Raw genomic sequence first — 27,112 nt, forward strand, 5'->3', positions numbered from 1 at the left:
AACCTTAAACGATTTCAAGCCATCGCTGTCAAGGCTATTCGCATGAAGATCGAGCCGCGAGATGCATAATTCCCTATGGAGGAAAAGGAGGAGGAGGGATGATGGGAGGGTGCCATCAAATTATATTAATCCACTTCCATCAGGAAATTGGAGCTTGAAACGAGCGCGTGCTCGACTCGCAAACCATCTATCGATCGAACCGCGATACAACTTCGCTTATCCACGATCGAATCTCGCAAATTTTACCCTTCCTCCGATCATCCGTGTTTTCCGGAAGATCCCGCGGAAAAGCAGCCGGAAAAACTGAAACGCCGGAAGCTGGTAATTGGGTCAAATGGCAAAGTACCAAAGCGGTACAGACAGAATTGCTTCGAGTGTCGTTGTTTATACTCGTTCGGTGAAACGAGTTTTTCAAACCGGCCTCCCTATGAAAATAGCTATTTTTTTATGCAAGTGGAACGATAGAAAATATTGGAATATATCGATTCGACGAAAGAAAGTTGTTTTTTTTAGTACTTAAGGGTGACTGTAAGTCATAAATTTTGACCCACATCATTCTAATTCAATGAAAAATTTATAAAGAGGGGGGAAATACAATACATACCGAGTCAAAATGATCCGGCATTCGTTGCGGGTTGAATGGTATTATAATTTATTCACCTCTTTTCTTGCTTCAAGTTTTCAAGCAGTGCACAATAAACTTAAAGCTATATGGCTGTTTGGTACACAGTTTTGTTGTTGAAATAAGGAAGGGAGGTAGAAAATTTACTTTAAAGTATCGTTAAGTTGGTGAATAAATAAGTGAGCAGGAAATTTTATCAGAACAAAAACATCAACCCTTTACCCATCCCTAAATTTTTATATAATCTGCATACTAAAATATCTAAAATTTAATGTGAACTATTTAATTTCTATTAATTCAGAATAGTTAATCAATTAATTAACTATTAATTTCAGTTGAAAAAACTCTCTGTGCCACTTGTGACGCAAAGGGTTAACGCCAAAATGTTTGCAATAAGTTGGATCCTAACGTATCAATTAATTAGTAGAAAAATTCGCATCAAACTGTTCCATTGGTACTACACGCTACTAGCGAATTTTCGACATCTGTCACGCGACATCGCCACTAAAAAACCATTTAAAAAGCCACTCACCCTCGGCGAGCATACATATCAGCAGCAGTCCCACTCTCCAGTCCATGATTCTACACGCAGCTCCAGCTCGTGGTCAATCAATCAAACGTCTCGAACAAATTCACTGGGTCCGGTCGAAACAGAGAGATAGAGAGAGAGAAAAAAAGTAAAGAAAACGGTAAGTTCACTCACAAAACAAACACACACTGTGTGCACAAAAACAGTAGAGTTCGCTAAGCACGAAGAAACAGGCCTTATAGGCGTGTATGAGCCCTTAGGGGTAGCGGAGAATAGAGCAGTCGGGGGTCGAGAGGTCTGCCGGACTCCCCTTGACCTCTCTCACGAGCACGAGCACGCGTGACGATCACGCGAGAGGCACGCGTCGCGAGGAACCAGCCGTTGCTGTTGTCGTCGGCCAGGCATTTGGGCAAAACGCGTGTGTCGCGCGGCGATCGCGTGTCCGATCGCGACCCTGCTAGCTAAATACCCACCTATCCTACCCTGTAACTCCCACCCACGACCGATCGGTTTCTTTCGCTCGCTCCCGTCGCCAGCGGTACCTCCGTCTCGCTCGCGCCACGGATAGAGTCGCGTACGCGAATAAGCGTCAACGAGAACGCACTAGCTTTATCTCCTTCCACTCTACTGTATCCCCCCACCCAAGCACCGCTCTCGGTCGTGCTCGGTCGCACTCGTTGGCCGTCGTACTTCTCGAGTCACGGTGTACGCGACTACTCTCCCCTCCCGTCGCCCCGCCCACGTGCGCTCGGTCCTTGTCGGTCACTCTCGTCGGCCGTCGTCGTCGCCGCCGCCGTTGCTGCGTTCGGCTCGAGCCACGGAGAGAGTGTCTCGTACGAGAACGAGCGCCGACGAAAACGCACGAGCGACTGTGCGGGAGTTGCGCGACCCTATGCGAACCGAGTGCTGCCGGGTAACGTAGGAGAGCCGAATGGTGGGGGATGATTCAGGAACGTTGTTCTCGCTGGGGTTTCGGCTCCCCCTCGAGTCGACGAAGAATTCGTAACCGGAAAATTGGCCGGTCTCGAGTCAACGGGATTCCGTACCAAACGATTTCCTTCTGAAACGAGATCAACTGGTAGGGGGCTGGAAGGCGGGGCTGGTTGCTTGTTTTTCCAGATTCTTCTGGCATCGGTGAAAGGGAGAGTGGCGAATAGGGCCGTTGCTAATGATCGTGTTAACGAAAGGGGTTTCTCTGGTAATTACGGGGCGACACTGTCCTGATCGAGCATTCTGGAACACTTTATTTTATTTCCACTGGTAAGGAAGATGAATTTTTCCTCTTTGAGGACCGACGGCTCGGAGGGTAATTGTTGATGTTTGTTCTTTTTGGGGCTTGTTTAAAGGTTACTAGGGTCTGCTTTTAAAATCCCGGCACAGTGGAGCAGACAGGAGGAAAAAATTCACCTCGCAACAGCGGAAAATTTGTTTTTCTACCTTCGGAACAATTTTTTATTCCCGGCTAAACGAGGACACGGTCCTTTGACCAGTTAATTAGATTTCTCGCATGGATAAAAATTAAAGAATGGTCAACATTCGTGCCGTTTTCCATGTACAATTCCTTTTGTACACTTAACAAAATTTAATTTTCTCATTTTCTTTTTCCTTCCGTTTTTTTTTTAATGACACGTTACCGTAGCTGTTCATCCTTTCGAGCTAGAGGATGAGGTTTAAGTAAACGCCCGGCGATAGTGCAATCGCGAAACGGGTACTACTAGCGTAACCCCCGGTGCGGTCATAATTGCATGCACACGCGACGATAACTGCGGCAGCTTGTTATTGCGGTTCCACGGTTTAACACAATTCCTGTTTGTTTATACGTTTATCTGGCCATTCTTCCTTCCGTAGCATGTCGAGCGAGCAATCGTGCCGATTAAACGGCCAGGTAAAACCTCTTTCCCGCTATTCTTTCGCTCGGTTAATCTTAAAACGAGATATGCTTAGGTAAATAAAAGACTAATTCCATTACCAATTTCAAGGTTTGCTTTTGTTACGGCAGATACATCTCAGAATTACCTTAATTTCAGTTATATCCTCGATTCCTATTAAAAAAATTCCAACAGATAACGTACGAATATCGGACAAAGATACCTCTAAATCTCGTTGGAAGTATGAAAACGAAAAAGAATAATAGCGGAGGCTGTCGTAGGAAGGTACCCCGACACCTAAGCCCTTCATCGTATAGGTCGGTTGAAAAATCGCGGTTCCAAGGTAACCGGGTATCGGTCGAGTTTCCCATTCAGAGGGTACCGGGAATTGATTAAAATCGAGCGAGGAAATCGGCCGGTCCGCGATTTTTCAACGGTTCGTCGAAAGACGCGGAACAATGTGTCGCTATTTCGGAGTGAAAAGCGAGCAAGGAATCGACGCTATAAATCGTAGGTGGTAGCGTGCCTGCCGTCCAGGAGCACTGTTTTGACCACCGTAAGGACACGCGCCTGCGCCAGGACATCGCCTGCATTTCCCTCCCCTTGTACTACGCAAAAACCGACGTTCCGCTTCTATTAGCGGGTATACGACGCGAATATTATTTAACCGGTCCGATCGGCACGGTTTTTTCCCCTCCCTGGTTAAAACTTTACGAGCCTGTTGGGGAATTATCGGGCTGAAACGAACACCCGTGGAAAGTAATTACACGGCCATTCCTCTTTCCACTCGGTCGTTTTAACGTTATAATTGATGTACCGTGCGAGTACATTTGGAATTTTCGAATTTTGTTAAGTAACAAGGCGCGGCGAAAGGGGGAGGGGGGGGGGGGGGGGGGGGGGGTGGATAGTTGCAGGTAAAAATTAATCGAATACCACGCTCGGCCCCGATGCGATTCGTCCCTGGTGCACAGGGTAACTTCATCCCTTCGTTGCATCCGGCGGACCATTGTGCGCGGACCAGGGAGAAGTTAGCGCGGACAAAAAGAAGTGGCTCCAGCGCTGGCGGACTTAATGAGAAATAATTGAGTTAAGGCGAGTTATTTTAAGCGGAAAAGTTAGCGCCGAAAAGCGGAGCCGAGTTAATCGACGACGAAGCGGCCTTTGGCAAAGCCGAAAATTTTTGTTCCTTAATGTTAATCGATCGATATCTTTTTTTTTCAGATTTCCAAATAATGTACAAAAAAAGAATAAAAATTTGAAATTTTGTAATCCTTTGTGAAACTTTAGTTTTTTAATAAAAATTTGATAACATTGAACACTGTGTACGTCTGTGTCATTTAATTCCTATCAAATGTAACAAAAGAATATATGAAAAAGCAATGAACTGTAATTTTATTCCAGTCGAGTATTTCCTGAATTTTTCACCCCTGTTATTTTAAAATCCAGCGAAACCGATCGTTGACACGGTTGTTTATCGTACGTTCACGAAATTAATCGGCCGTTTCGATTTCGCATTAATTGACGGCTAATTGTCACGCAATAATTAACGTTTTATTCGTTGGCCAGCACCGGGGTCCTTCTGTCGCGAGCTACGCGCAACACGTGGACCAGAGGCGACGACAATAGGCTCGGTGTTAATTAATCGAACCGGCTCGTTTAGTCGATAAACATTTGTCGATTCGACGGATTAATTAATCACAACCTACTCGATCTTCGTCTTAGCGTTGCCTGTAATTAACCTACAAGGGTGCGCCAGGTTCGTTCCCCTATTTTTAAAAAATTTCTTCAGGACAAAAGAAATCTTTTAACATACCCCCCACCACTTCAGACCTCTCAAAAAACATCAACCCTTTACATAATAAGCAACATGACCCTTACACCAGCACCTGTCCAAAAATCACATATATGCAGCCCAAGTTGAACAATCGAAGCCCTTCCCTTAATTACCCCCCCCCCCCCCCCCCCCCCCCCCCCGAGCACGAGATATAGAAACCGGTTAGGGTTGAAAGGGTCGCGGACTAATGACAAACGGGGAAGATACTTTTCGCAAAACGATCGGGTATGCCAGCTGGCCGAACGTGTCGTGCATCGATAGCGTGTAACGATCGCGTGCTCATTATCCTGGCGGGCGGCAGGGCCGTATGCTCGAGCCACCAACGGGGGCTCTATATTTATGCGCGCGACCAGCCATATGCGTTTAAATACCTTCGATGTTACAGGAAGCGAACGATAGCGAGAGATGGTGTACGTGTGCACGTGTGTCTGCGTACGATATCGAAACGACGTTACGAACTAGCGTTTACGTGACTGGATTCGATAAGCAAGATGATTCCCGTTCTTCTTCGGTAACAGTTATTTCTTTAGGGAAGTTTCAGAGATTTGAAGAAATAACTAGTCTATCGGGGGAAGGAAAAGTAAACTTCAATTTACCGTGTACCGTTTCAATGAGAAAAGCTTGATAAATGTACAGTTCGAAGGTGTGCTTTAAAGTGATGGATTCGGGAAAGTAACTAGCGTAGGGGGAAAAAATCACTAGACTAGGGAAAAAAGTAAATCCAATTTTTCAGATGACGTCCAATCAGAAGAGCTTGATAAATGTATGGTCCGAAAGCGAAGGTGTTTCGTAGTGATGGATTCGAAGAAGTAACTAGCGAAACATCTAGGGATCCCTAGGATCGAGAGGGCATACTCGTGTCTGCGCAGCAACTGACAAAATACAGCGTTTCGCGTCTAAACAAAGAGAAGCATCGCGTTTTTCTGAGTGTTGCGAACACTTCAAGGACCCTTTTACTACGACGCAATACTTTATACGTATATTGCCCGTATATGGGCGCAGGTCGATTGAAAAGCCCTCCTCTCCTTCCATCGCGCTGCTTTTATTTGCTACCCTCGTTTAAGCGTACATCTCGTGGAGCCCGCATTTCATACAATTACCCGGAAGGTCCATTCGTTCCATTTGAAGGATCGAAATTTTTCGAAAACTCCTATAGAGCATGGTTCGCCTACCAACCGGAAGTGGATCGACACAACCATCTCCATTCTCAATAAAAAAAAAAAAATAAAAAAAAAGAAATTCATTTTCATCGAGCTCCAGCGATCATACATCAATGAGCGATGAAGTTTCAATGAATTTACTAAAATTCCCTAGGGATAGAACTCCTCGCCAAGACTCGAGTCCTTTCGTCCATTTCTCGAAATTGAATTTTATTATTAATTCCAAATGATCCCACGCTGAAATGTACCTCTATGGTGAACAATATCAATTAGCAAGGACTCTACTTTAGGAAAGTTCGTTCAGAAGTGTACGGAGCACGCGATTGAGGCTGTAGAAACTCATCGCAGGAAACAATAGCAAGGAGGCGCGAGCCAGGCGAAAATTCGAGCCGGCAATTATCTCGTGGCTAACATCTGCCGAATTTCTGTCCATAACCCCTGGCTGGACAACGCCAGCTGTCCGACTTGCGCGCCAGAAGGACACCAGAAGCAGATAGCCAATGCGTTATACGTGGAAAGTCAATTGGCATAGGGGTCAGCAGGCCCAATTAAAGTTGTTCAGGATTTCCTAGATCTCATTAAGTAAGGCCGGTCGCAGAACGGTCCGAATAGACGTTTGCTAGTTGCTAGGAAAATATTTCCCTCGAATCGTGGAATTACGGCCTACCGGGGTACAATTGATCCCCTCGTTTCGAGGGTTGATTTTAAGTACCAGGAATTCGTATAGATCGTCTGATTCTGGGAAAATTTGATTTATCTTGATACGCGGAACAATCTAGTTGATTTCTTATTTTTTTCTCTCTTTTCTCTCGAACAGGAATGTCATTGATCATGGAGTACGGTTTCGTCGTGACCCAAAAACGATGGAAGAAAAGAAAATGGTTCTTCGGGGTAGTCTCCGCACGGTAGGAGGAAACAGAAACATAGAAACGCATCGGTAATTACTCAGGATGGAAGACAAACGAGCACGGATTTCAATAACGACAGATGCTACGGCAGCCGTTCTAAAGCGGATGATGATCGATAGTTCGAAAATCAACGGCGCGAAAAACGGATTCTCGTAGGCGTCCGGACGTTCGTTCGTGATGCCAGGTCCCGTTTCCTCTTCTACTACCCTTTTCTAGGGTAGCTTGGTATAGCTCGTTGTTGTTGCATTCGTCCTCGTAGTCTCGCCGGGATCGCCGTGAAAACTTTATGCAAATCATCCCCGAAGTATACATCAGCGGCAGGCTGCTAGCTTCCTCCTCATCCTACTCCGAGCCTCTTCTTCGTTTTACTTTTGCATTTTACGCTTTTACCAACTTCTACCCGAGATGACCCACTTCGTGTCTTCCCGACGGAAAATGCACCCACCTCTGCCAGACCTGGACCCTGTCTCTCCTCCCTTTTACTTCCTTTCATACCTCTGTTCTTCCCCCCCTCTCTCCACGCTGTCTGGTTATCCCTCTTCTTGCTTCTTCTTTCTTCCGCGTCAACTTTTCTCGACCAAGAGCCAGCCTTTTTGTTTCGTCCACTCGACGAAAAGAAGGACCAAGGGCTGGGATCATTCGGTGTTTCGCTTTGAACGAACAAAGCGGACACTAGTTCTGCTGTAATTACGTTTCAGATGCTCGTAGCGTAAGAGGTGAATGCCCCTTTCGAGTCGAGGGGATCGTCGGTCGCTATTTGAACCCTTACCGTATGACGATGTTCAATTCGAAAACACGCGGTATAAATGGATATACATTTTATAGTAGTTGTGATCCATGAAAAATAGATGGAGGATACAATGCATTTGGTAAAACTACCTAGGACGCCCTCTGTCTTGGGCCCATGCCTTTAGGTTATGTTCTTATGGTTTTTAATACTTTCACTTCCTTCTAGCGGAAATTTTAGGATTAAATAAGACATTCACGTGTTATTTCTATCTCTGACATCTTCAGCAGATGAGTGATCCACTAATGCCCCATTGGTAAGGCTATACAGTAGGTCCCCTGTGTCTTGGGCCTATGTCTTTAGATTACGTCCCTATAGTTATTAATACTTTCACTTCCCTCTAGCGCAAATTTTAGGATTAAATAAGGCATTCACATGTTATTTCTATCCCTGACATCTTCAGCAGATGAGTGATCCACTAATGCCCCATTGGTAAGGCTATACAGTAGGTCCCCTGTGTCTTGGGCCTATGTCTTTAGGTTACGTCCCTATAGTTTTTAATACTTTCACTTCCCTCTAGCGCAAATTTTAGGATTAAATAAGGCATTCACATGTTATTTCTATCCCTGAAATCTTCAGCAGATGAGTGATCCACTAATGCCCCATTGGTAAGGCTATACAGTAGGTCCCCTGTGTCTTGGGCCTATGTCTTTAGGTTACGTCCCTATAGTTTTTAATACTTTCACTTCCCTCTAGCGCAAATTTTAGGATTAAATAAGGCATTCACATGTTATTTCTATCCCTGAAATCTTCAGCAGATGAGTGATCCACTAATGCCCCATTGGTAAGGCTATACAGTAGGTCCCCTGTGTCTTGGGCCTATGTCTTTATGTTATGTCCCTATGGTATTTAGCACTTCCACCTTCCTCCACTCATCCTAACTTGAATTTTACGTTTGAATAAGACATTTACATGTTATTTTCACCCCTGGATACCGTTAATGCCCCATTGGTAAGGCTATACAGTAGGTCCCCTGTGTCTTGGGCCTATGTCTTTATGTTATGTCCCTATGGTATTTAGCACTTCCACCTTCCTCCACTCATCCTACCTTGAATTTTAACTTGAATAAGACATTTACATGTTATTTTCACCCCTGGATACCGTTAATGCCCCATTGGTAAGGCTATACAGTAGGTCCCCTGTGTCTTGGGCCTATGTCTTTAGATTACGTCCCTATAGTTATTAATACTTTCACTTCCCTCTAGCGCAAATTTTAGGATTAAATAAGGCATTCACATGTTATTTCTATCCCTGACATCTTCAGCAGATGAGTGATCCACTAATGCCCCATTGGTAAGGCTATACAGTAGGTCCCCTGTGTCTTGGGCCTATGTCTTTAGGTTACGTCCCTATAGTTTTTAATACTTTCACTTCCCTCTAGCGCAAATTTTAGGATTAAATAAGGCATTCACATGTTATTTCTATCCCTGAAATCTTCAGCAGATGAGTGATCCACTAATGCCCCATTGGTAAGGCTATACAGTAGGTCCCCTGTGTCTTGGGCCTATGTCTTTAGGTTACGTCCCTATAGTTTTTAATACTTTCACTTCCCTCTAGCGCAAATTTTAGGATTAAATAAGGCATTCACATGTTATTTCTATCCCTGAAATCTTCAGCAGATGAGTGATCCACTAATGCCCCATTGGTAAGGCTATACAGTAGGTCCCCTGTGTCTTGGGCCTATGTCTTTATGTTATGTCCCTATAGTATTTAGCACTTCCACCTTCCTCCACTCATCCTAACTTGAATTTTACGTTTGAATAAGACATTTACATGTTATTTTCACCCCTGGATACCGTTAATGCCCCATTGGTAAGGCTATACAGTAGGTCCCCTGTGTCTTGGGCCTATGTCTTTATGTTATGTCCCTATGGTATTTAGCACTTCCACCTTCCTCCACTCATCCTACCTTGAATTTTAACTTGAATAAGACATTTACATGTTATTTTCACCCCTGGATACCGTTAATGCCCCATTGGTAAAGCTGCTACCCAAGGCTCATGCCTTCGGTAAGTGCCCCAATGGTTCTGTGCCACTTCCACCTTCCTTAACGTCTAGTATACCTTCTGTACACGATATTTCTACTCTTAGGTTCTGCTCCAAGGGCGTGTATAACCCTGGACGAATAAGCGACTCGCAGCGAAGTAGTTAGGTAGTCCATCAGGCGAGCTGAACCGAAGAATCCAGGGAAGTTAGCGGCTGAAAATGGCCGGGGCTAACGCAATTGCTTTATCGCGACGACGAAATCCCCGTTAACGCTCTTACCAGAGACGATCCTTCTCGAAAGGGGTCACGGCCCGGAGGAAAATACAACGTTATCCGCGGCAGCTCGACGTATCTTCTGGTCGGCGTCGATCGAATTCGTGAAACGACTCTCGGGAGAGAACGGCCGCAGAGAAGGAGGTACAAAATCGAAAGGAGAGGGACGAAGTCGATATACAGGGTGACGTGATGGATTCAACGGCTAGATAAAAAGGAATCATATCAGTCCCGTGGAATTTTGACGGTCGAACGTGTCCCCGATTTCCCTGAGTGCCACCTCTCACGTTTGTCATCCCTTTATTTATTATCAGCCGTAAGGACAATGGGGATGGATAAGAGGGTGATAAATATTTATGGAGAAATACACGGGTGGACGGTGTTCCCGCGTATCACCGCTGCTGATACGATCACGCGCGTTTTCCGGATTCAAGGGGTGTCACAGAAAATCGACGAAATTGTTCTTACTCCTGATGGAAAGGAATTTTATGCCAATATCTTCTCTGAACTTAAGGTTGACATAAGTTAAATCAATCCTGCGCCTGAACACCTCGCGATCTACTATCGTACCGTAGCACAGTGGACTAGAAACCAGTTTATCGTGGCCAAAATTATTTTAGCGTTATTTCAAGGTTTAAGGATATAGTACAGTGGGTCATTAAATTCGTCTCGACACCAGTTAGAATACTGTGAAGTCAAAAATATATATTAATATTTAAAAAATCGAGGTACCCTTCATTTTTTATACAGGAAAAAAGAATTTTTTAAATATTGTATATTGAAATTTGTAGAAAAGTGAATACTGGTCAACTTTAGTTGGAAACATTTTTTTTGCCAGATTATGTGGCACTGCCAGAGTCATATATTGGATTATATGAGTTTATCCCTCTTGCCCATTATCCATTTAGCCCAGGGCCAGACCTGTTATTTCAAAGAATAATTGGTTTCACTTTAAATTTCAGAATTTTTTTTTCTCGAGTGATGTCCCGTCACGCATAACCATATAAAGTGGCTAATATTTTGGCTATATACACAAAAATTGTTTCGAAACGTGAAACTTGAAAAATTCAATTTTGACCACGAAAAACTGATTTCCAGCCCGTTGTGTATAGTTATGAATCACCCTATAGATCAAAGTCAATTCCATTTGTCTGTTCTCTCGCTTGTCCCATTTCCAGGAGAGATCTGATTTCTGGGGAGAAAAAAGTAACTCTTCCTGCTGGACGTAATCGACGAAACGAGGCATTAGTTAACACCCGGTAGAACGGTATCAGGTACAGCCTCGTATCACGGGCGTACATCGAAATAGAAAGAGATAAATCAATATCCTGCCAGTGTTACCCCTCGGATCGGGAAGGAATTTTTACGAGGATCATATTTATCTGAGGCACCCCTGCGCTACGAGGAGAACAGGCGAATAAAAGCGAGCTAGGACAAACGGGAGCCGGATTCGTCGCGGGAAACCGATTGAAATTAAAGTTCGATGAATCACGGCCGAGGAAACGGAACGTTCCCCAGAGTACCGAGTTGAATTCCGTTTCGTGGAAGGACGAGCGGTCGGGGAGCATGGTGGGTTGAATAAAAAATCGAATCACGACCCGGCTCCTTTCTCGGCCGTGAAACACCTAGGATGCCGTAATTCCTCCAACGAGCTTGTTATTATAACGTCTTTACTTGTACATCAAATTACCTGCTATATAGACACAAGGGAGGAAAGAAGAGACGTCGTTGGGAAGAATGCAACGGACGAGGGGCCGCAATAAAATCTAATCTCCTCGTTTCTTTCCTACAGGAGGATTCAAAAATGAGGCGAGAAAAGAAAAGGAGACGTTTTGTAAATTACAGTACTTACAAAGAAAGAGATAACACTTATTACTTGTTCCCATTGTTGTGTCGGGAAGCTTTGTTCCACAGGATGATTTAATGATCATTCATCCCATAACGATTGAATTTCACCGACAGATAGTTCAATCATCGGGGAATCGATTGTAATATAAACAGAGAACAACAGTGATTCACCGGAGGTAAAAAACAAAGCACGCGCGTGCCGGCTATTTTGAAGTGGTATACGAAGCGTAGGGGGAAAAACGTTCATTCAGTTCGTGGAGCTTTGTTTCGCGGATAAAGGATCGCCGTAAATAGATCGGCCCGCGTGAAACGATCAATTAAACGACACGCGTGGCATCGTTGCGTAATCGGCCAAATATCGAATCGGATCTGTCAAGTGCCGCTCATTACATATCCCCCTGTATTACGTTTATTGGGACATCACCTGCTCCCACTTGTCTTTCGACCGATAGAAAGAGGTATTTTATGGTTAAATGCGATCCAATTATAATTTTGACAATTCTGCCATTTGTGGCCACATCATTTGTGTACAAGTTGGTCGTAATTAATTGAAGGTTTAGGACTATCAGGTGTATATGCCATTTAGGCTACTTAGGTTTATGTATTTTGGTAATGAGTACTTTGGTACATACTTAGATTGGTAGGCTATTTATGATGGCAGCTCCTCAAATTGATGGCTACCTATGGTGGCAATTCCCTAATTTGGTAGCTACCGATGATGGCAGCCCCCTAAGTTGATGACTATCTATAATGGCAATTCCCTAAGTTGATAGCTACCTCATTTGGTGGCTACCTATGATAACAGCTCCCTAAGTTGGTAGCTACCTAATTTGGTGGCTACCTATGATAACAGCTCCCTAAGTTGGTAGCTACCTAATTTGGTGGCTACCGATGATGATAGTCCCCTAAGTTGATGGCTATCTATAATGGCAATTACCTAAGTTGATATCTACCTAATTTGGTGGCTACCTATGATAACAGCTCCCTAAGTTGGTAGCTACCTAATTTGCTGGCTACCTATGATGGCAGCTCCCTACACTGGCTGCTACCTATATTGCTACCTACCTACATTGATACACATCTAATTTAACATTACCTCCTTTGGCACTTACAATTAGATAAACCAAAACTAATACACAGCCAGGTGACACTTAAGTAGGTCACAGCCAGGTGACCCAAAAGTAGGTTCCTCCAATAAACCAACGTAGGAATCCCCAACATAGCGTAATAAAAGCCGCAGATACGCATCATCAAAGCAGCATATGTGATCCGTTACAGACAAAACTACTATTTAATGGGATTATCCATCGAATTCATTGCAGCAGTCAAAGTGTTAATCTACCAGTCACTCGGTCCAATGGGCACCCTGCTTCCTCGAAGGAATCCTACCAGTAGTAGACGCTTTTAAGTGGCCTAATTCGATCGGGACGATCCTTTGGATTGTCCGACGGACGAGGCCAATTCCTCGACTGATAGTAACGCGTTCTTCCCGAAAGCGGAGCATCCAGTGGGCGGGAGGTGGACAGAGTAGGGCGTAGGGAAGGAAACTCCGCGTTTTCGCAGGAAAAGCAACGAGTCGAAAGAAATATTAAGCGGGCCGTGCGAGAGCGAGAGGTCGAATATCGATTTTCGGTCCCGCTAATAAATAAGCGCATGCGTCTTGCGCCACGTTTACACGGGCCTGCCCGTCAGAGAAGTACGTACTTTAAGCCTTGGATTCTTCACGCCTTTTACTCTCGAAAATTCTCCTTCACGATGAAACAGCTGAGCGCCAAGGATCATCAATTGATCTCCCAATTTATTGACTGATCCGTCGAAGGTGAACTGCTAGGACAATCTCACTTTTTTGCTGAAGCTTGAAATTCAGATAAACAACGTTTGCGAGCTGCTCTATCATCAAAGCATAGGAATCTTACAAAGAGCCTATCGATCTGTCCATTCAGCAGTCTAAACACGCTCGATTCCGCACTTATACTGATAAGAAAAATTCCAAAAATTATGAAACTTTGTGAATTTTTAAGGGACGTCCTTCTGATTAAACCGCAATTTTCGTTTGGTGCTCGTTTTCAGTGTAAAGGGGTGGAAATTGCCCTTAAAATTTCGGAAGTTTTTAATCATTTTTGTTTATAAGTTCTTGTAATTTTTTAAATAATTCCTTGCTTTAGTATGAAAAATACTATACATTGGGACGAACAATTTTTGCTAATGAAGTTTTTCGAGATATTCAATAATTTCAGGAAAGAAAAATTTTAGGGGCGATTTCCACCCTCTTAGACTGAAAATGGACAGCAAACGAAAATTTCGTTTTAATCAGAAGGACGTCCCCTATATATTCACAAAATTTCATAATTTTTTAAATTTCCTAGATCGGGATCATTCCTTATAAGACAAACTATCTGTTCAATTCCACGACCATTTATATCTATAAATTTCTAAACCTAGCTTACTATTTCCATGGATTCGATATATTATCGCAAGGATTTCCATACAAGAACGTTGTCTATAAACAACCTGCGTTTTTGGACATCAGAATTCGCTAGATCTCCTGATCCATAACCCCGCCATTTTAGTATACCATCCAGTATCATAAATCTACTTGAAAATCTGTAAAGTATAACCTTTTGACTAACCATTCCCAGTTCGCCATACGACAAATCCTGAACAGTTGTAATTTAGCCGCAGTCAAAGGAAAGTACTCTTGCCTGGCATACGCGGTACTGCTACCAAAGGCTCGGGTAATAATTTTACTGAAATAAGTAGCGGCGAGTCATTGAAAATGCAAAGGGGGAAAATTTTATCGTAAAATTCTTTGCTCGGAATGAAAACACTCGAAGGCGAGGGGGGGGGGGGAGGGGGGAAGGGGGATGGTTGGCATAGGTCTGAGAGAAAAGGTACCGAGTCACCGTGTCATGGAAGCTTCGATAAATAAGGAAGCAGTTTGGCAAGAGGAGGGCAGGAGGAGGAAAAGGCACGTTCCACGATGTAAAAGCACGGTATACAGTCGCTCCACGTACGAAGCCGCGACTCGAGGCGAATACGCGCCTCTACAAAAGAGGGGACTCCAAGTGGCACGGCTTCGGGGGATGAAATTCATCCTGACGCGTGCAACTGGTACCCCAATTACAGGACGAGGGTCGTTAGTCGTGCCCAACCCCTCGCTTCTCGCCTTTGCACACGCTCTCAGCTCGGTGTGAATATTTGAAAGTGGCGCCCCAAAGCGCAAAGTGTCCTTACTGGCTCGAAAGTTACACCTGGACACTTTTTATCAAACTATTAATCCTTTCATGCAAGAATTTTTCTATGTGAACAACTTTTTTTTATTTTACCCGTATAAGGGTTCTTGGGATCGCTAATTACGAAACTGAAATTAGATTTTCTAATTTCAAGATGACGGAGGAAAGATAGAAAATATCGGTAATGCTGTGAAATTTTGCATGTATGGGTTTATTGGGTCGCTGATTACGAATCTGGAATTAGATTTTCAAAATTCAATTTAGATTTTGAATTCGTGAAACCCGCATGTACAGAATTTCACAGCGAAAAGTCCTTGTATTCAAAACTTCACAGCATTATTTATTATTTATTATTCCATAGCGATATTTTCTATTTTGTGGTCCGCCATATTGAATCCCACACCTTGAATTTTGAAAATCTGATCCAGTTCCGTAATCAGTGACCGCAAAAACACAAATCAGGATCAAAATATCGATATGTTCACGTTCGAATTTTATCAGAATCGACTTTTATTTACATATATTTTATATAAGAAATATTAATTTTATAAAATTTTATGATTTGCTTGTGAATACACGACAACAATTCTTGGTACATATTAATAGATATTTTTCATTATAAATTCCAATATATACAAATTTCAATAAAAATATTTTTCATACGGCCCTGCATGTTTTTAAAAATTTCAATCCAGCCCGTTTCTCAGATAGCAAACTCTATTGATAGCCTTATTGTTTCAACGATAAATTCTTCCTTTCAATGATTAATAGACTTTGATAAGTACTAGTATGGAAATCCTAATATCTTCACAAATCCACCATACCGACTGGCAATTCCCTTTCTGACGTTTATTGTTCGGGGGTGTCGCGTGTATCCTGCGAACGATGAATCTACCCGATAACGGCCCTTAACGTGTAATATCCAGCCGGTGGATCGAGCATCTTGCGAGGATAATTTTGATAACGCCTGCAGGGACACTTTGATAAGGATCTAGATCGAACCGTAGGGGGCGGTCTGACGGTAAACGGGCCTTCGATTGTCTGATTGTACCGACAACAATGGATTTAACTGCTTTAAACCGAGAATGTTATCTTTTCGTCAACGATACATCATAGATTTGAGTTAAAACTAGCCCCCATCGAGCGAAACTTGAGTAAACGTAGCTCGCTCAGGGTACAGTTAAGTCCGTTTAATCTGGATTAAATTGAATCTGAGTTAAGTTGGGCAAGTTAAAGTTTCTCTCGAAAACGTTTCAATTAAAATTCATTGAACTACGAAGGGTAGAAAGAGAGAGAGAGGGCATTGAAACAAAAGGTGGAGAGAAGGAGGAAACCAGTCAGCCAAATGGAAGGGAAAAGTCGGAGCCGTTTAAACAGCAGGCGGAATTGGAGGGCGAGAGAGTGGAAAGCGTGTAGCCCAGGCCACGATATCCCTCGTTATCGTAATTTCGTTTTCGACCGGTCGAAACTCGCGACGTAGCCTCGAAAGTTGACTCGTTTCACAGGAAGATCCAGGAGCCGGGCTCGAATCCAACGAGCCACGAATCGCTGCTTCGATGGCTTTATTTCGATAATCTCCTCTCGCCAGGAGCACTGGCAACAGGAGAAGAGGGAAAGTCCCTCTGGGAATCGCATCGTCCTCTACCATTCGATCGCCGTAATTAAGCCAGTAAACGGCTAATTAAAATTTAAGTCAATTATCAGTCTTAACTTTATTGTTGACACAAAAAGAAAACAGGATAATTAACGTTAAGGGCTTAATCCAAGTCAGAAATGACTGACTTAACTGATCCTCCTAAGTCCTAATTAGACCACCTCCAACTGAAACTTTGTAGACTCAATTTGCAGTTAAGTTTGGTCTAATAGATTTAATCTCCAGTTAAGTTAGGTCTAATAGACCTATTCTGTGGTAAAGTTAGGTCTAATAGACCTATTCTGTGGTAAAGTTAGGTCTAATAGACCTAATCCAAGTGATCTTAGAAGCTAATTCAAAGAACCTTTAGTTAGACCCTCTGGACTTAAGATACTGACGCATATAGTTAACAGAAGATTTGAAATCCATCTTTAGTCACATAAGGATTTGCATCAACTGATTTACTCGGATAGCAAAGGAAGTTGAGAGACGTCCATTAGGTTCAACTGGAGACGTTAATTCCGTCGGAGGAACAGGGAACTCGGTAGAAGATACACAGAAGTTCGTCGAACACTATCCCGGGCCGAGTTTCTCGTTATCGTTCGTTTTTCCCCGCATCCAAGGGATGACGACAACCGACAAGCACATAATACTATAAGTAATCCCTGAGCAACTTAACTTTTCTGCGTTTAACTTTCTCCACGTCGGGACTGATTTCATCCTGACGATTTTAGTGCTTTCGGTTCGTTTCGTAAATGAAATGAAACACTTCGGCTGTTGCTTCGATCGGGGGAATCGAGGAAATAATTTCGGCGAATCAAAAATTTCACCCAACTTGTACGTCTACGAGATTCGAGCAAGCACCTTCGAGGTATTTAACCACAGGTTACTCGCGAAATTATGTAGCCGCCGGTTTTGCCTCGATTACTCCCTGACCCGGCACACTTGACCTTCTTCCGGCGGCCGGGATACCGGGAGAAAAACGCCAGATAAACGGGACGATAACGGGAAAGTTAGTACACGATGCTCCAGCAACGAGTTGCTTTAGCGTTTTCCTTAGATCGATAGGGAATGATTAATCAGCGATTGTGATACCCGTTAATGCATCAACACCTGGCCCTCTAATCTCCGGTATCTAAAACCACCACCTTCGGACCCCCTTTGTTTTGCGATTGCTTAATTGAACCACCAGTCAAATTGTTACATAACAATCGGGAACCCGTGGGCTTTGCGTGAAATGAACACCGTAATCCAGTCATTAGGACCCTAACAGGCTGGAAGGGTTAAAAATGTTTGGGGTACCTCAAGGAGATAGGGAGCGTTCTAAACGGAAGCTATGAAGCCTGAGATCGTTAAATGTAAAATCAACGATAAGTCTTGCAAAGTCATCCTTCTTTTAGCTTTGCGGCTTAATGAACCTTGGGACCGAGCGTGCTACCATGTGTTCAGGGAATTAAAGGACCTATATCATTCATGAGCCCACATCTCCTGGACCCTGGTGTTCCTCAATCTTTCCCCCCAAATAAAAATTTTAGCAGACCACGTTTCGGGACCTTTGCGGCTAGCTTAATTAAATAATAATTCGAGCAGGAACAAGGTAGTCGATACAACCGTATGAACTCTTGGCTGGATAAGTTTAATATCCCTCCTCGCGCTGCAGGGATAGTTTTATCTTCGCTTAAAAACTACTTAACTTTGTTCAATATACAAAGCATCGTATCGAACGATTTCAAATTCTTTCTTTATTCAGGAAGCAAGCTGTTACCGGTTACTTGTGAGTCTGAGACTTGGGCTATTTCCTCAGTCTGGGTCACGACCGACCCGTCTCCAGGGTTAAGTATCCTCCCCAAGGGTAAAGTTTCATGGGTACTTCGTTCCACTACTCCACGATGCGTTAATTTACCTCCGTCATCCAATTTCCAACTCGTTTACAAATGATTCGCCATCCATCCTCAAGCTCCCGCTCTCTAACTCACCCCCCCCCACCCTCTATGTTTCGAAAAGAAATCCAGTGTCTCGGAACAACATCGAACGAACAGGGAACGAAGGGAAACAATCAAACGGACAGCGAAAAATCCGCATAATTCCTGACGGAAGAGTCGCCGGGAGCGGGTCGCCCGGAGCGCAGCGTATTTCTCCCCCGAATTTTGTTAGCGCCTGCACACATATATACACACACACACGTGTACGCACCGCGGCGAAAGAGCTTCAACGCGCAGCGACACGAAGGGAGACGGAGAATTTTGCAGCGATCATCGACTTGGAGAACGGCGCAGTCGCCCAGGAACCGACTCGAAATCGTGCCTTCCTCGTCGATCGCGTCGGTTCGCTGCCTGTATTCCGTCTCCCTCAGCTGCCCGTGTTCCCGGCTGGTCCTCCACCCAACCCCCCTCCTACGAGCCATCGCCACCACCACCGTGGACAACGGCACCACCACCACCACCACCAGCAACGGAGCGTCAGTGGTAGCAGCAGCAGCAGCAGCAGCAACACATCAGCACCTCCTGTTTGCCCGCTGGTATGTGCCGATGCCGCAGTAGCGACTACCTACTACTGCTCTCTCCTCCGCCATAGTATAGATTTTCAATTAGTCCGCGCGCGGAACGTGGAAAATAATGTGCCGGTCCGACGACGACACCTGCTGACCCTACACGAAGGTCGCTAGCCCGGCTGGCCCGGTGTCGTTTCTACCATCTCCGGCCCTACTGTCCGAGAAAACCGGGCCTCGAACGAACGGACAGAGCGACGGACAGAGGGATAAAGAGAGATCGATTTCCTCCTGTGCGGAGCTTCCCACTTGTGCTGAAGAGTGATAACGCCAACAGCTTAGCCGCGATATGGCTGGTGGTCAGTGACGAGGCAGGAGTTTCGGATGATCCCATGGTCTGCGAGGGTTCCACCACTGCCGAGGATGCGGTTTGAGATGAACCAACGGGCACTGCTGTCCAGGCTGATCGCGATCTCCGCGTTTATGCTTCATTCAGGTATGCCTGGACATTCATTATCGAAGATTGCTGTGAGAGTGTATGGGGCAAGTTCTTCCCGTCGTTGGTATTTTCATTGAGCCATATAAAGGGTGAAGTTTATCTTCCTTGGAATACAGTCAACCATTCTTGAGAGTCCTTAGTCCTGTTTAGTAAAGTCCTAAATGGACTGGGATATGTATCTTCCTTGGCCTAAGGGTTACAATCACCCCCTTTGGGGGGTCAGTTCTTGAGAGTCCTTGTCAGTTTGGTGGGCAGTGAAGTGTTCCTTCTTCGGCATAAGGACTCTGAGCTCCCATTCTGTTGAACCAGAGTCCTTGTTAGTTTGCTAAACCCTTTGTCTTCCCTTAGGCAACAGTTTCAGTCACCAATTCCAATGCTTATGTCCTCGCGGCTCTTTATCGCTTCCACAGTCAGGAGGCAATTAACAAAACTACGAACAGGCTGATGTTTCGTCTCGTTACTATTGAACAAATAAATTCCGTGGAACGAAAACACGGGCATACACACACAGATGCTCTCCGGCCGAAGGAAAGCAAACATTTGCGAACGTTTAGCACCCAACGATCTCGTTAATCGCAGGAAACACGTTACAACGCGGCTGGTCAAAGATATTGCCCTCGTCAATATTGAGACAATACATGGACGTCCTTGCACACGGTCGTTCGCATTGTTTGGATGTTCGTACGATACCGATCTACGGATTTCAGAGATGAACACTGCACCGTTGGCACGCGACACTGATCTACCGTGCGTGTAATTCGCGTGCTTTCGATATCCGCGCCGTGTGGATCTTTGTCCACGTGCAAGCAGGTCAGAGGACAGATCTATTTCGGCTGATGATCGTTCAACGGTGATTGTCCGGAAAATGGTGGCTACGTTAGGTCAAGTTTTAGATGTCTGATATTGGAAACTGATGGCTTTTGCTCCGATTGCTAACGATCTTGCGTTGGGACTTATGCCATAGGACACGAAACTTTAAGTTTCGTGCTTATAGGTTACTGTAATACTATCGTAGCGTTAAACGAATCATTTCCACGGGTAATATCGTAGAATTAAAAGTCTTTCCACCGATTTGCCGTACGAAATGGACGACACGAATCTCCTTGGCGGAGAAATCGCGAGTTTCCGCGAAAGAATGCCGGTAATACGGTAAGTAACAGACGTTTAGATAGGATCCGCTTTACCGAGAATAGGAATAGGATTGCCAGGACGCGGAAGTTCTCGAGGATAAGCGGAAAAGTGGATAAATTCCGGCTCGGAATAAAAGTTTCTTGGAAAAAGGAATCACCGCGACGCATTCTACGAACGTTTGCCGGATTCGAACGCGAGCTTCGCTGAATTTCCGGTTATTAGCGGTACCCTGGTATTGCCCATGATGAAATGTGGATTCAGAGAATGGAATCCTTTGTCGTGTTGAGACATAAGTTAGTTATAAGTAACTATACATAATCTTAGATAATATCTGAAATGTAGGTTAGGTCCATCTTAGATTCTATCTTAAACTAACCCTAAACTTGGCCAGTACCTAACTTCGACTTCGATTCTGTTAGCTTAAGTCTCGGTTCCATCTAAAACGAAAGTTAATCCCCTCTAATGTTAACTAAACTTAAACCTTACCTTGAATTAAACTAAATTAAGTCCAAATTAAGTTACACTAGACCAACAGTCAAGTTCGATCCTATCTCCATCTAACTTAACTCTGAGCTAATAGAAATTAAATCGAAGTTACACTTAACCTAAATTCAAGTTGCAAAAAATTAACCTAACTTACTTCCATTGTTGCAAACCAAGTTCGACGGATACGCCATCGCTCATTTTGGAAAATCTAGTATATCGTCGTCGATATTCGCACAGTTTCCATCAATCTACACAGCTTGATCAATTGGGGACCCGTCAGTAACGTCCATGTTCGATAAAGAAACGATCGCGCTTTTTTTCCAGACGGTGTGTCACGTGACCGTCGGTTAACCTCTTCGAGGACCATTGCCAATCAAGAAACTAGCAGATATACGGGCGCGTAAAGCGGTTCGTGATGTCACGTTCGTTTAAAGACGTCCCACAAAGACATAACTATCGTCGGTCTCGCGAAACCACGTTACGATAGGTCGTTAACTCGACCACTCTAATTGGCCCGATTTCCAATAAAACTTGGCGCTTCGTAGTGTGCCTTTAGAATCCCGCCTTTTTAAAAAACAATACCGTTTCATTCATTAATTCGTTGAACTTTTTCGATCCCATGTTTCCCCAGGGAATTAAGGAAAATTACGACCAAGCGGTTTTGCCCTTGGCGAAAGCTGATCGCGTTCTTCGGAGTGCCGCACGAACACGCTTTTAAGTAGATAATTGTCCTTCCGTCGTCCTACTTAATTCCTGTTAATTTCTGGGGAGATGCTGGACCCGGACGAATTCGAGGAACGCGACAGCTCGCATACTGACCGCCTGCGAATCACTCGAGGAAGCTTATTTCTTTTCTTTTCAAGAGAACACTTCGTCCCCCCCCCCCCCCCCCCCCCCCCCCCGCTTATTGTCTCGACGCTGACGCAATGCGAAAAGAATTTTTAGGCTAGGTTGAACTTGGATTTGCTCTTAATTTTGGTCCCAATGAAATTTGGTTAGATTCGCATAAATTCTTCAATTCTGGAGACTCAGATGAGACTAACATAGTCCTTGGTTTCGTTTCACTTAGGCTTCAAATAAGAAGCTAAATATTCGAAGTGACGAAGAGTAGAAGTGACTCCATATTAATTTCACGAACGCCGATGTCCGTGATAGCGTTTCATTTCAAGACACCTGGTACACTTTAAAGAGGCCTTAAGTCAGGAACACCACGTGCGCGACAGAAAATTCGATAATTTCGAGCTTATCGAAAAATACGATTCGGGCACGCGAATTGGAAATTAACACCGTTAACTGTGTAGCATTTAATTCGAGGCATAAGCGCGTAACAGAGACCGATAATACAGTCGGTAAATAATCTGAGTATATATCTGGCCGTTGATTAACCTCCCCTCTCGACAGCATCGTCCAACCCTCGTCCGATTGCCTTTAATTAAATCGACCGTGTCCGTGTCCGTCACGAACACGCGCCACCGGTAGCGTCGCGACGCAACATTTTCCAAACCAGAAAGATACAACTTGCTGATCATGAATGTTTCATTAACAATTATCTGACCTGATACTTTGTAACTGTTCCCATTAAATCAAACTAATTCCCAACTATAACTGTTTATCGACTTATTCATTACATCGAATTACTATAGCCATTCAGCACAGTCGGCCAGTGTATACTAAGGGTGGCTAATAGCTCGTTATCGTGTTCACTGCCATAGTAAAAGTGGCCATGCGTGGTAAGATACATTAAGAGTATGATTACCAAAGATACGATCACTTAATTTTTCAATTTAAACTTAACTCCGAAGGGACATAATCTCCGTTGGCCCAAGTAGCTAGGGGGTCACTAGGTAGCGAAGTTAAGAAACCTGACCCAAAATTATAGAACCGAACTTCAGCACTCGATTCCCCAATTGCTTACGAAAGTTTAGTAAGCATATTTTTCTTCCCAGCATTAGTGACCTGATACCACGGATTAAGTAGGGTAACCCATGACATGGTCAGACGTAAAGGTCCACCCTAATTTATAGGTGAAATTATACTCCAGACGAATGATTAATAAATTTTCTTTATTAAGGAAAGAAAATATGTTTTAGGTATCCTAGCCCTTCGCATGACGGCCCTGCAGATACCGCAGCACGTCGTTCTGAATGAAACGGTTCGTATGCAGTGCAACTTCAATCTGGACAATGAGGTATTGTACTCGGTGAAATGGTACAAAGACGGCCACGAGTTTTATCGTTACTTGCCCAGGGACGTGCCCAGCGTTCAGACGTTCCGTGTGACCGGTGTAAACGTGAACGTGAGTATCACTCAAGGCGCGACGATCGGTTTTGACATGATACCATAAAGAAACGGGCTGTTTCAGACACAAAATTCCACGGAAAGGGCGGTGGTGTTGAACAACGTGAATCTGATCAGCTCAGGCAGGTATCGATGCGAGGTGTCCGCCGAGGCTCCGGCCTTTCAGACCGTGTCTGATCACGCGGACATGACAGTAGTAGGTGAGCGCTTTATCAATGTATTGACATTTATTGATGACTTCGATTCGTTGAACAAGAAACCCTATCCTTTCAGTTCTTCCCGACGAAGGGCCACGAATAACCGGTGGTCGTTCTCGTTACAAAGTGGGAGAGGTCGTTCGTATGAACTGCACCTCCGCGCCCTCGAAACCCGCTGCTCTATTGACTTGGTTCATCAACGGTGACCCGGTAAGCAACCGCTAACAAAATCCAAAAGCTTTTTCAACCCCTATCCCCAGATCTTTCAAAAGAAATTGCATCTGGATAGTAGACACGCTTAGTTTCACCCAATACACTATGCAGGACACTGATCATTAGGGACCTCTGGAAGATGGAGCCAGCCTGCAAGTTCAGCAGTACTGTTTATGACTTTGTCCCTAGACCCATCTCATCTCATCAATTTCACCCCTAAGGGCCGGCGCTTTTGGGGACTTATCTGTCCTCATATTGCCCAATGATCGCTATCGTCCACGCGCATCGGGGATGGGCTGGCAGCACCGCCAACCCCAAACCCCGCGCATTGTTTAAATTTCTCCCCCTTTTCCTCTCGATACTTTTACTTCTGTATACTTGTCCATACTTTTAGATCCTATACCCAATCCATACTTTTAGTGTCCGCTCGTCTTAATCGGTGCATGTGTATATGTATGTGTCTGTGTGACCCCTTTCAGTCGCCTCTTACGACAGGCAGAGGATACCGTGGCCGTATTCTGAACCCCCCGAGCCACAGGGGCCTTTATACTCTAGACCCAGTTATTCAATGGGGATCCTCACTGTATGTACACCTTATATCCTTATGGACATACTCATCCCTACACAGCCCCAAAGACACAAGGGCAACATTTTCAACTTAGACAGCAGTTACGTCCATGTTCTTATGAAAGCAATTGGATCTTTGACTTTCAGGCCGACTCGCAGTACCTGAAAGGACCGCACATTACAGCGGTGGACGAGAAGGGCCTGGAAACGGCGGTGCTAGGCTTGGAGTTCCGCGTCACCAAACAACACTTCAAGCGAGGCAACATGAAACTAAAGTGCTTGGCGACAATAGCGACCGTTTATCTGCAGAGCAACGAGGAGAGCGTGAAAGGGGGCGAGACGATCCCGAACGCCCCTGTAATGGAGAGCCGCGAGATCAACCCACAAAGCCACACTCGCAACGATTTAATGAATGGTAAACTTCCCCTTAAATCCCTGATCTGACCATTTTCAACCTTCAACTCTTTTTCAATTTTTTTTTTTCTTTCTTTTTTCATCTTCAATGTTTGAAATTCAATAGACAGAGGTATTATGGTAGAAGTGGTTTTCAGGAAGGGTAAAAGTGTATCAGAAATGTTGCAATTATTTCTTTGCCTACTGCGTACCCCTCTTCAAGGGGTGGTTGTTATCTGTAATGTCTTGCGATGAATACTTCAGTGGTACAAAGAGGATTATACGACAAAACTGAGCCGAAGAAAATAAATCCTGTATAAACTATTATTCTGAATAATTGTGGCAAGAAGAAACTGTAAAACCTCTTCTATTTATTGTAATACTCTAAACGCTAATGATATCCTAAACAACGGCTATAATCTAATAAATGAAACAATGTTCCTTTTCAGGAAGCCAAACTGCAATGACACTCAGCTGGATGATCATTGTTTTAATCACAGGAGTCATCCTAACGCGATAATAATGACACTGGTTTTTTTTCACGTTGCTTCCTTAAGAGTGTAAAATGAGTACGCTAGGAGAACGTTCCCATCGTATCTAATAATAATTTTTAAGTCGCGTAATCGTAATTAAATATCATATCGATAAAAATGATAAGGGTGGCGTTTAATCGGGCGTCCCTGACGCACAAACAGTGGCAGATCCATGAAATTTGCTTCTCCTCTTCCTATCACTTTAGCTTCATCATTGAATTCAAACAATGAGGATAAATAATAAGAATCTTGAGATCTGCTTAACTTTTTGTTGATCATTTCTTCAACAGTGATTGTAAACTTAACTCTGACCCAAAGAATGGTGATCAGTTCCAGAATTTTAATAAGAGAACCCTTGTGGATCCGCCACTGATAAACCAAAGTATGTTTTAGGCTCTAAATGTATTCTTGCGTGAAGAAAAAGTCTCGTTTAAAACATATCCATGAAACAAACAGAGAGAAAATATTGCAGAAAAGAAAAAAGGGAAAAGAAAAGGAATCATGGAAACCAAAGGAAGCATCAATCCGTCTCTCCACATGTGTACATCCATACACATACATACATGTATACTTATGTATGTGTTAGGTCGTCCAGATCTCTTTTTAGCAACAAAAAGTAAAAGAAAAACACAAGAAAGTTCTTGTTGCTTTCCATTGATACATATTATTTTTACTACAATTTTATAAGGGTATTTCTATTTTTACTGCATATCATTTTTACACTTAATAAGAAGGTCTTTGTGGAAAAATTGTTTTTCCCTATTGCAAGAACTTGCTGTTCTTTTATACAAGTGCTGTGGAAAGCAATCATGAACAACTTTTGATAACTAATTTCACAAAGCAGTGCTGGGTAATCGCTAAGTTTTAATTAAATTGCTGTTTACAGCTATACAATCACATATATACCCTAGTATGATTGTTTCCAGTCTTTGAAATAATTACAACACGCTAACTTATCAATCAAATTGTAATATAATCAATTCTATCATAATTTTATATAACCATACATGTTTAATTACATGAAAAGTTATAGGATGTTTAAGTAGATATATACCCAGCACTAGCTAACAAGGTGCATCTCATACAACGTAATTTCAGCCACAGTGATATTCAGGAATATATTTTTATCTAGATTTTTACATTCAACGATCGTACGACTTTATCGTGTTTCAAATTTCCCCGCGCAAAATGGTACTATGCAATCCGTTTGAATTTGAGGAATTGAGAAACGTATCATATTCTGAAAGAGTAAGAGTATCATTGTGTCAATGTTTTAACAAATGTGTCTTCGCTTTCACGCGTTTAGTGCATGTTTGTGTATAAATTTTTATTCACATTTCAACCGAGGGCCCCAGGAGCAACGATACGCTCCTGAGCGCACACAAATCGCACAATCGTTTCCTTTTAACAGAGTCTTCCTTACGAAATTGCTGGACAACAAAACTTCAAAATAGAATGCAAATCCTTTTTCTTTCTCTTAAAAAATTTAGCAAAAATTATTTGACTTTATGAAAAAATCGTTTATGCATTTAATTCATATAAACAGTTGTCTTCCAATAAAAATAAGCAATTTCACAAGGAAGGTTGTTAATTATACATTGTTGATAATACTGTTATTTATTGCTG

General features: G+C 43.6%; 2 protein-coding genes across 4 annotated transcripts in view; one reads left to right on the plus strand and one right to left on the minus strand.

The window, feature by feature from the left end:
* Nucleotides 1-27,112, minus strand: part of LOC117611269 (cell adhesion molecule 2) — a 62,141-nt gene that overhangs the window by 33,567 nt on the left and 1,462 nt on the right. The window contains exons 1-2 of one of the 3 annotated variants that reach the window (XM_034339219.2): nt 1,625-2,008; nt 1,155-1,257 (exon numbers count right to left, since the gene is read on the minus strand). The exons of 1 other annotated variant lie outside the window; for it this stretch is intronic. In XM_034339219.2, coding sequence (XP_034195110.1) covers nt 1,155-1,200 — 46 coding nt within the window. In that variant the 5' untranslated portion in view covers nt 1,201-1,257; nt 1,625-2,008. Of the gene's footprint in view, nt 1-1,154; nt 1,258-1,624; nt 2,009-21,439; nt 21,745-27,112 lie in introns of those variants that run through there. One more of the 3 variants, XM_034339220.2, reaches the window with a different exon arrangement.
* Nucleotides 19,133-26,731, plus strand: LOC117611268 (uncharacterized). Its single transcript, XM_034339217.2, has 6 exons — nt 19,133-19,665; nt 23,376-23,581; nt 23,648-23,783; nt 23,857-23,990; nt 24,708-24,975; nt 25,403-26,731. The coding sequence occupies exons 1-6, from the start codon at nt 19,554-19,556 to the stop codon at nt 25,471-25,473; spliced, it is 927 nt and encodes a 308-aa protein (XP_034195108.1). The 5' UTR covers nt 19,133-19,553; the 3' UTR covers nt 25,474-26,731.

The sequence above is a fragment of the Osmia lignaria genome, chromosome 8, assembly GCF_051020975.1.
Source record: "Osmia lignaria lignaria isolate PbOS001 chromosome 8, iyOsmLign1, whole genome shotgun sequence".
Lineage (NCBI taxonomy): Eukaryota > Metazoa > Arthropoda > Insecta > Hymenoptera > Megachilidae > Osmia > Osmia lignaria.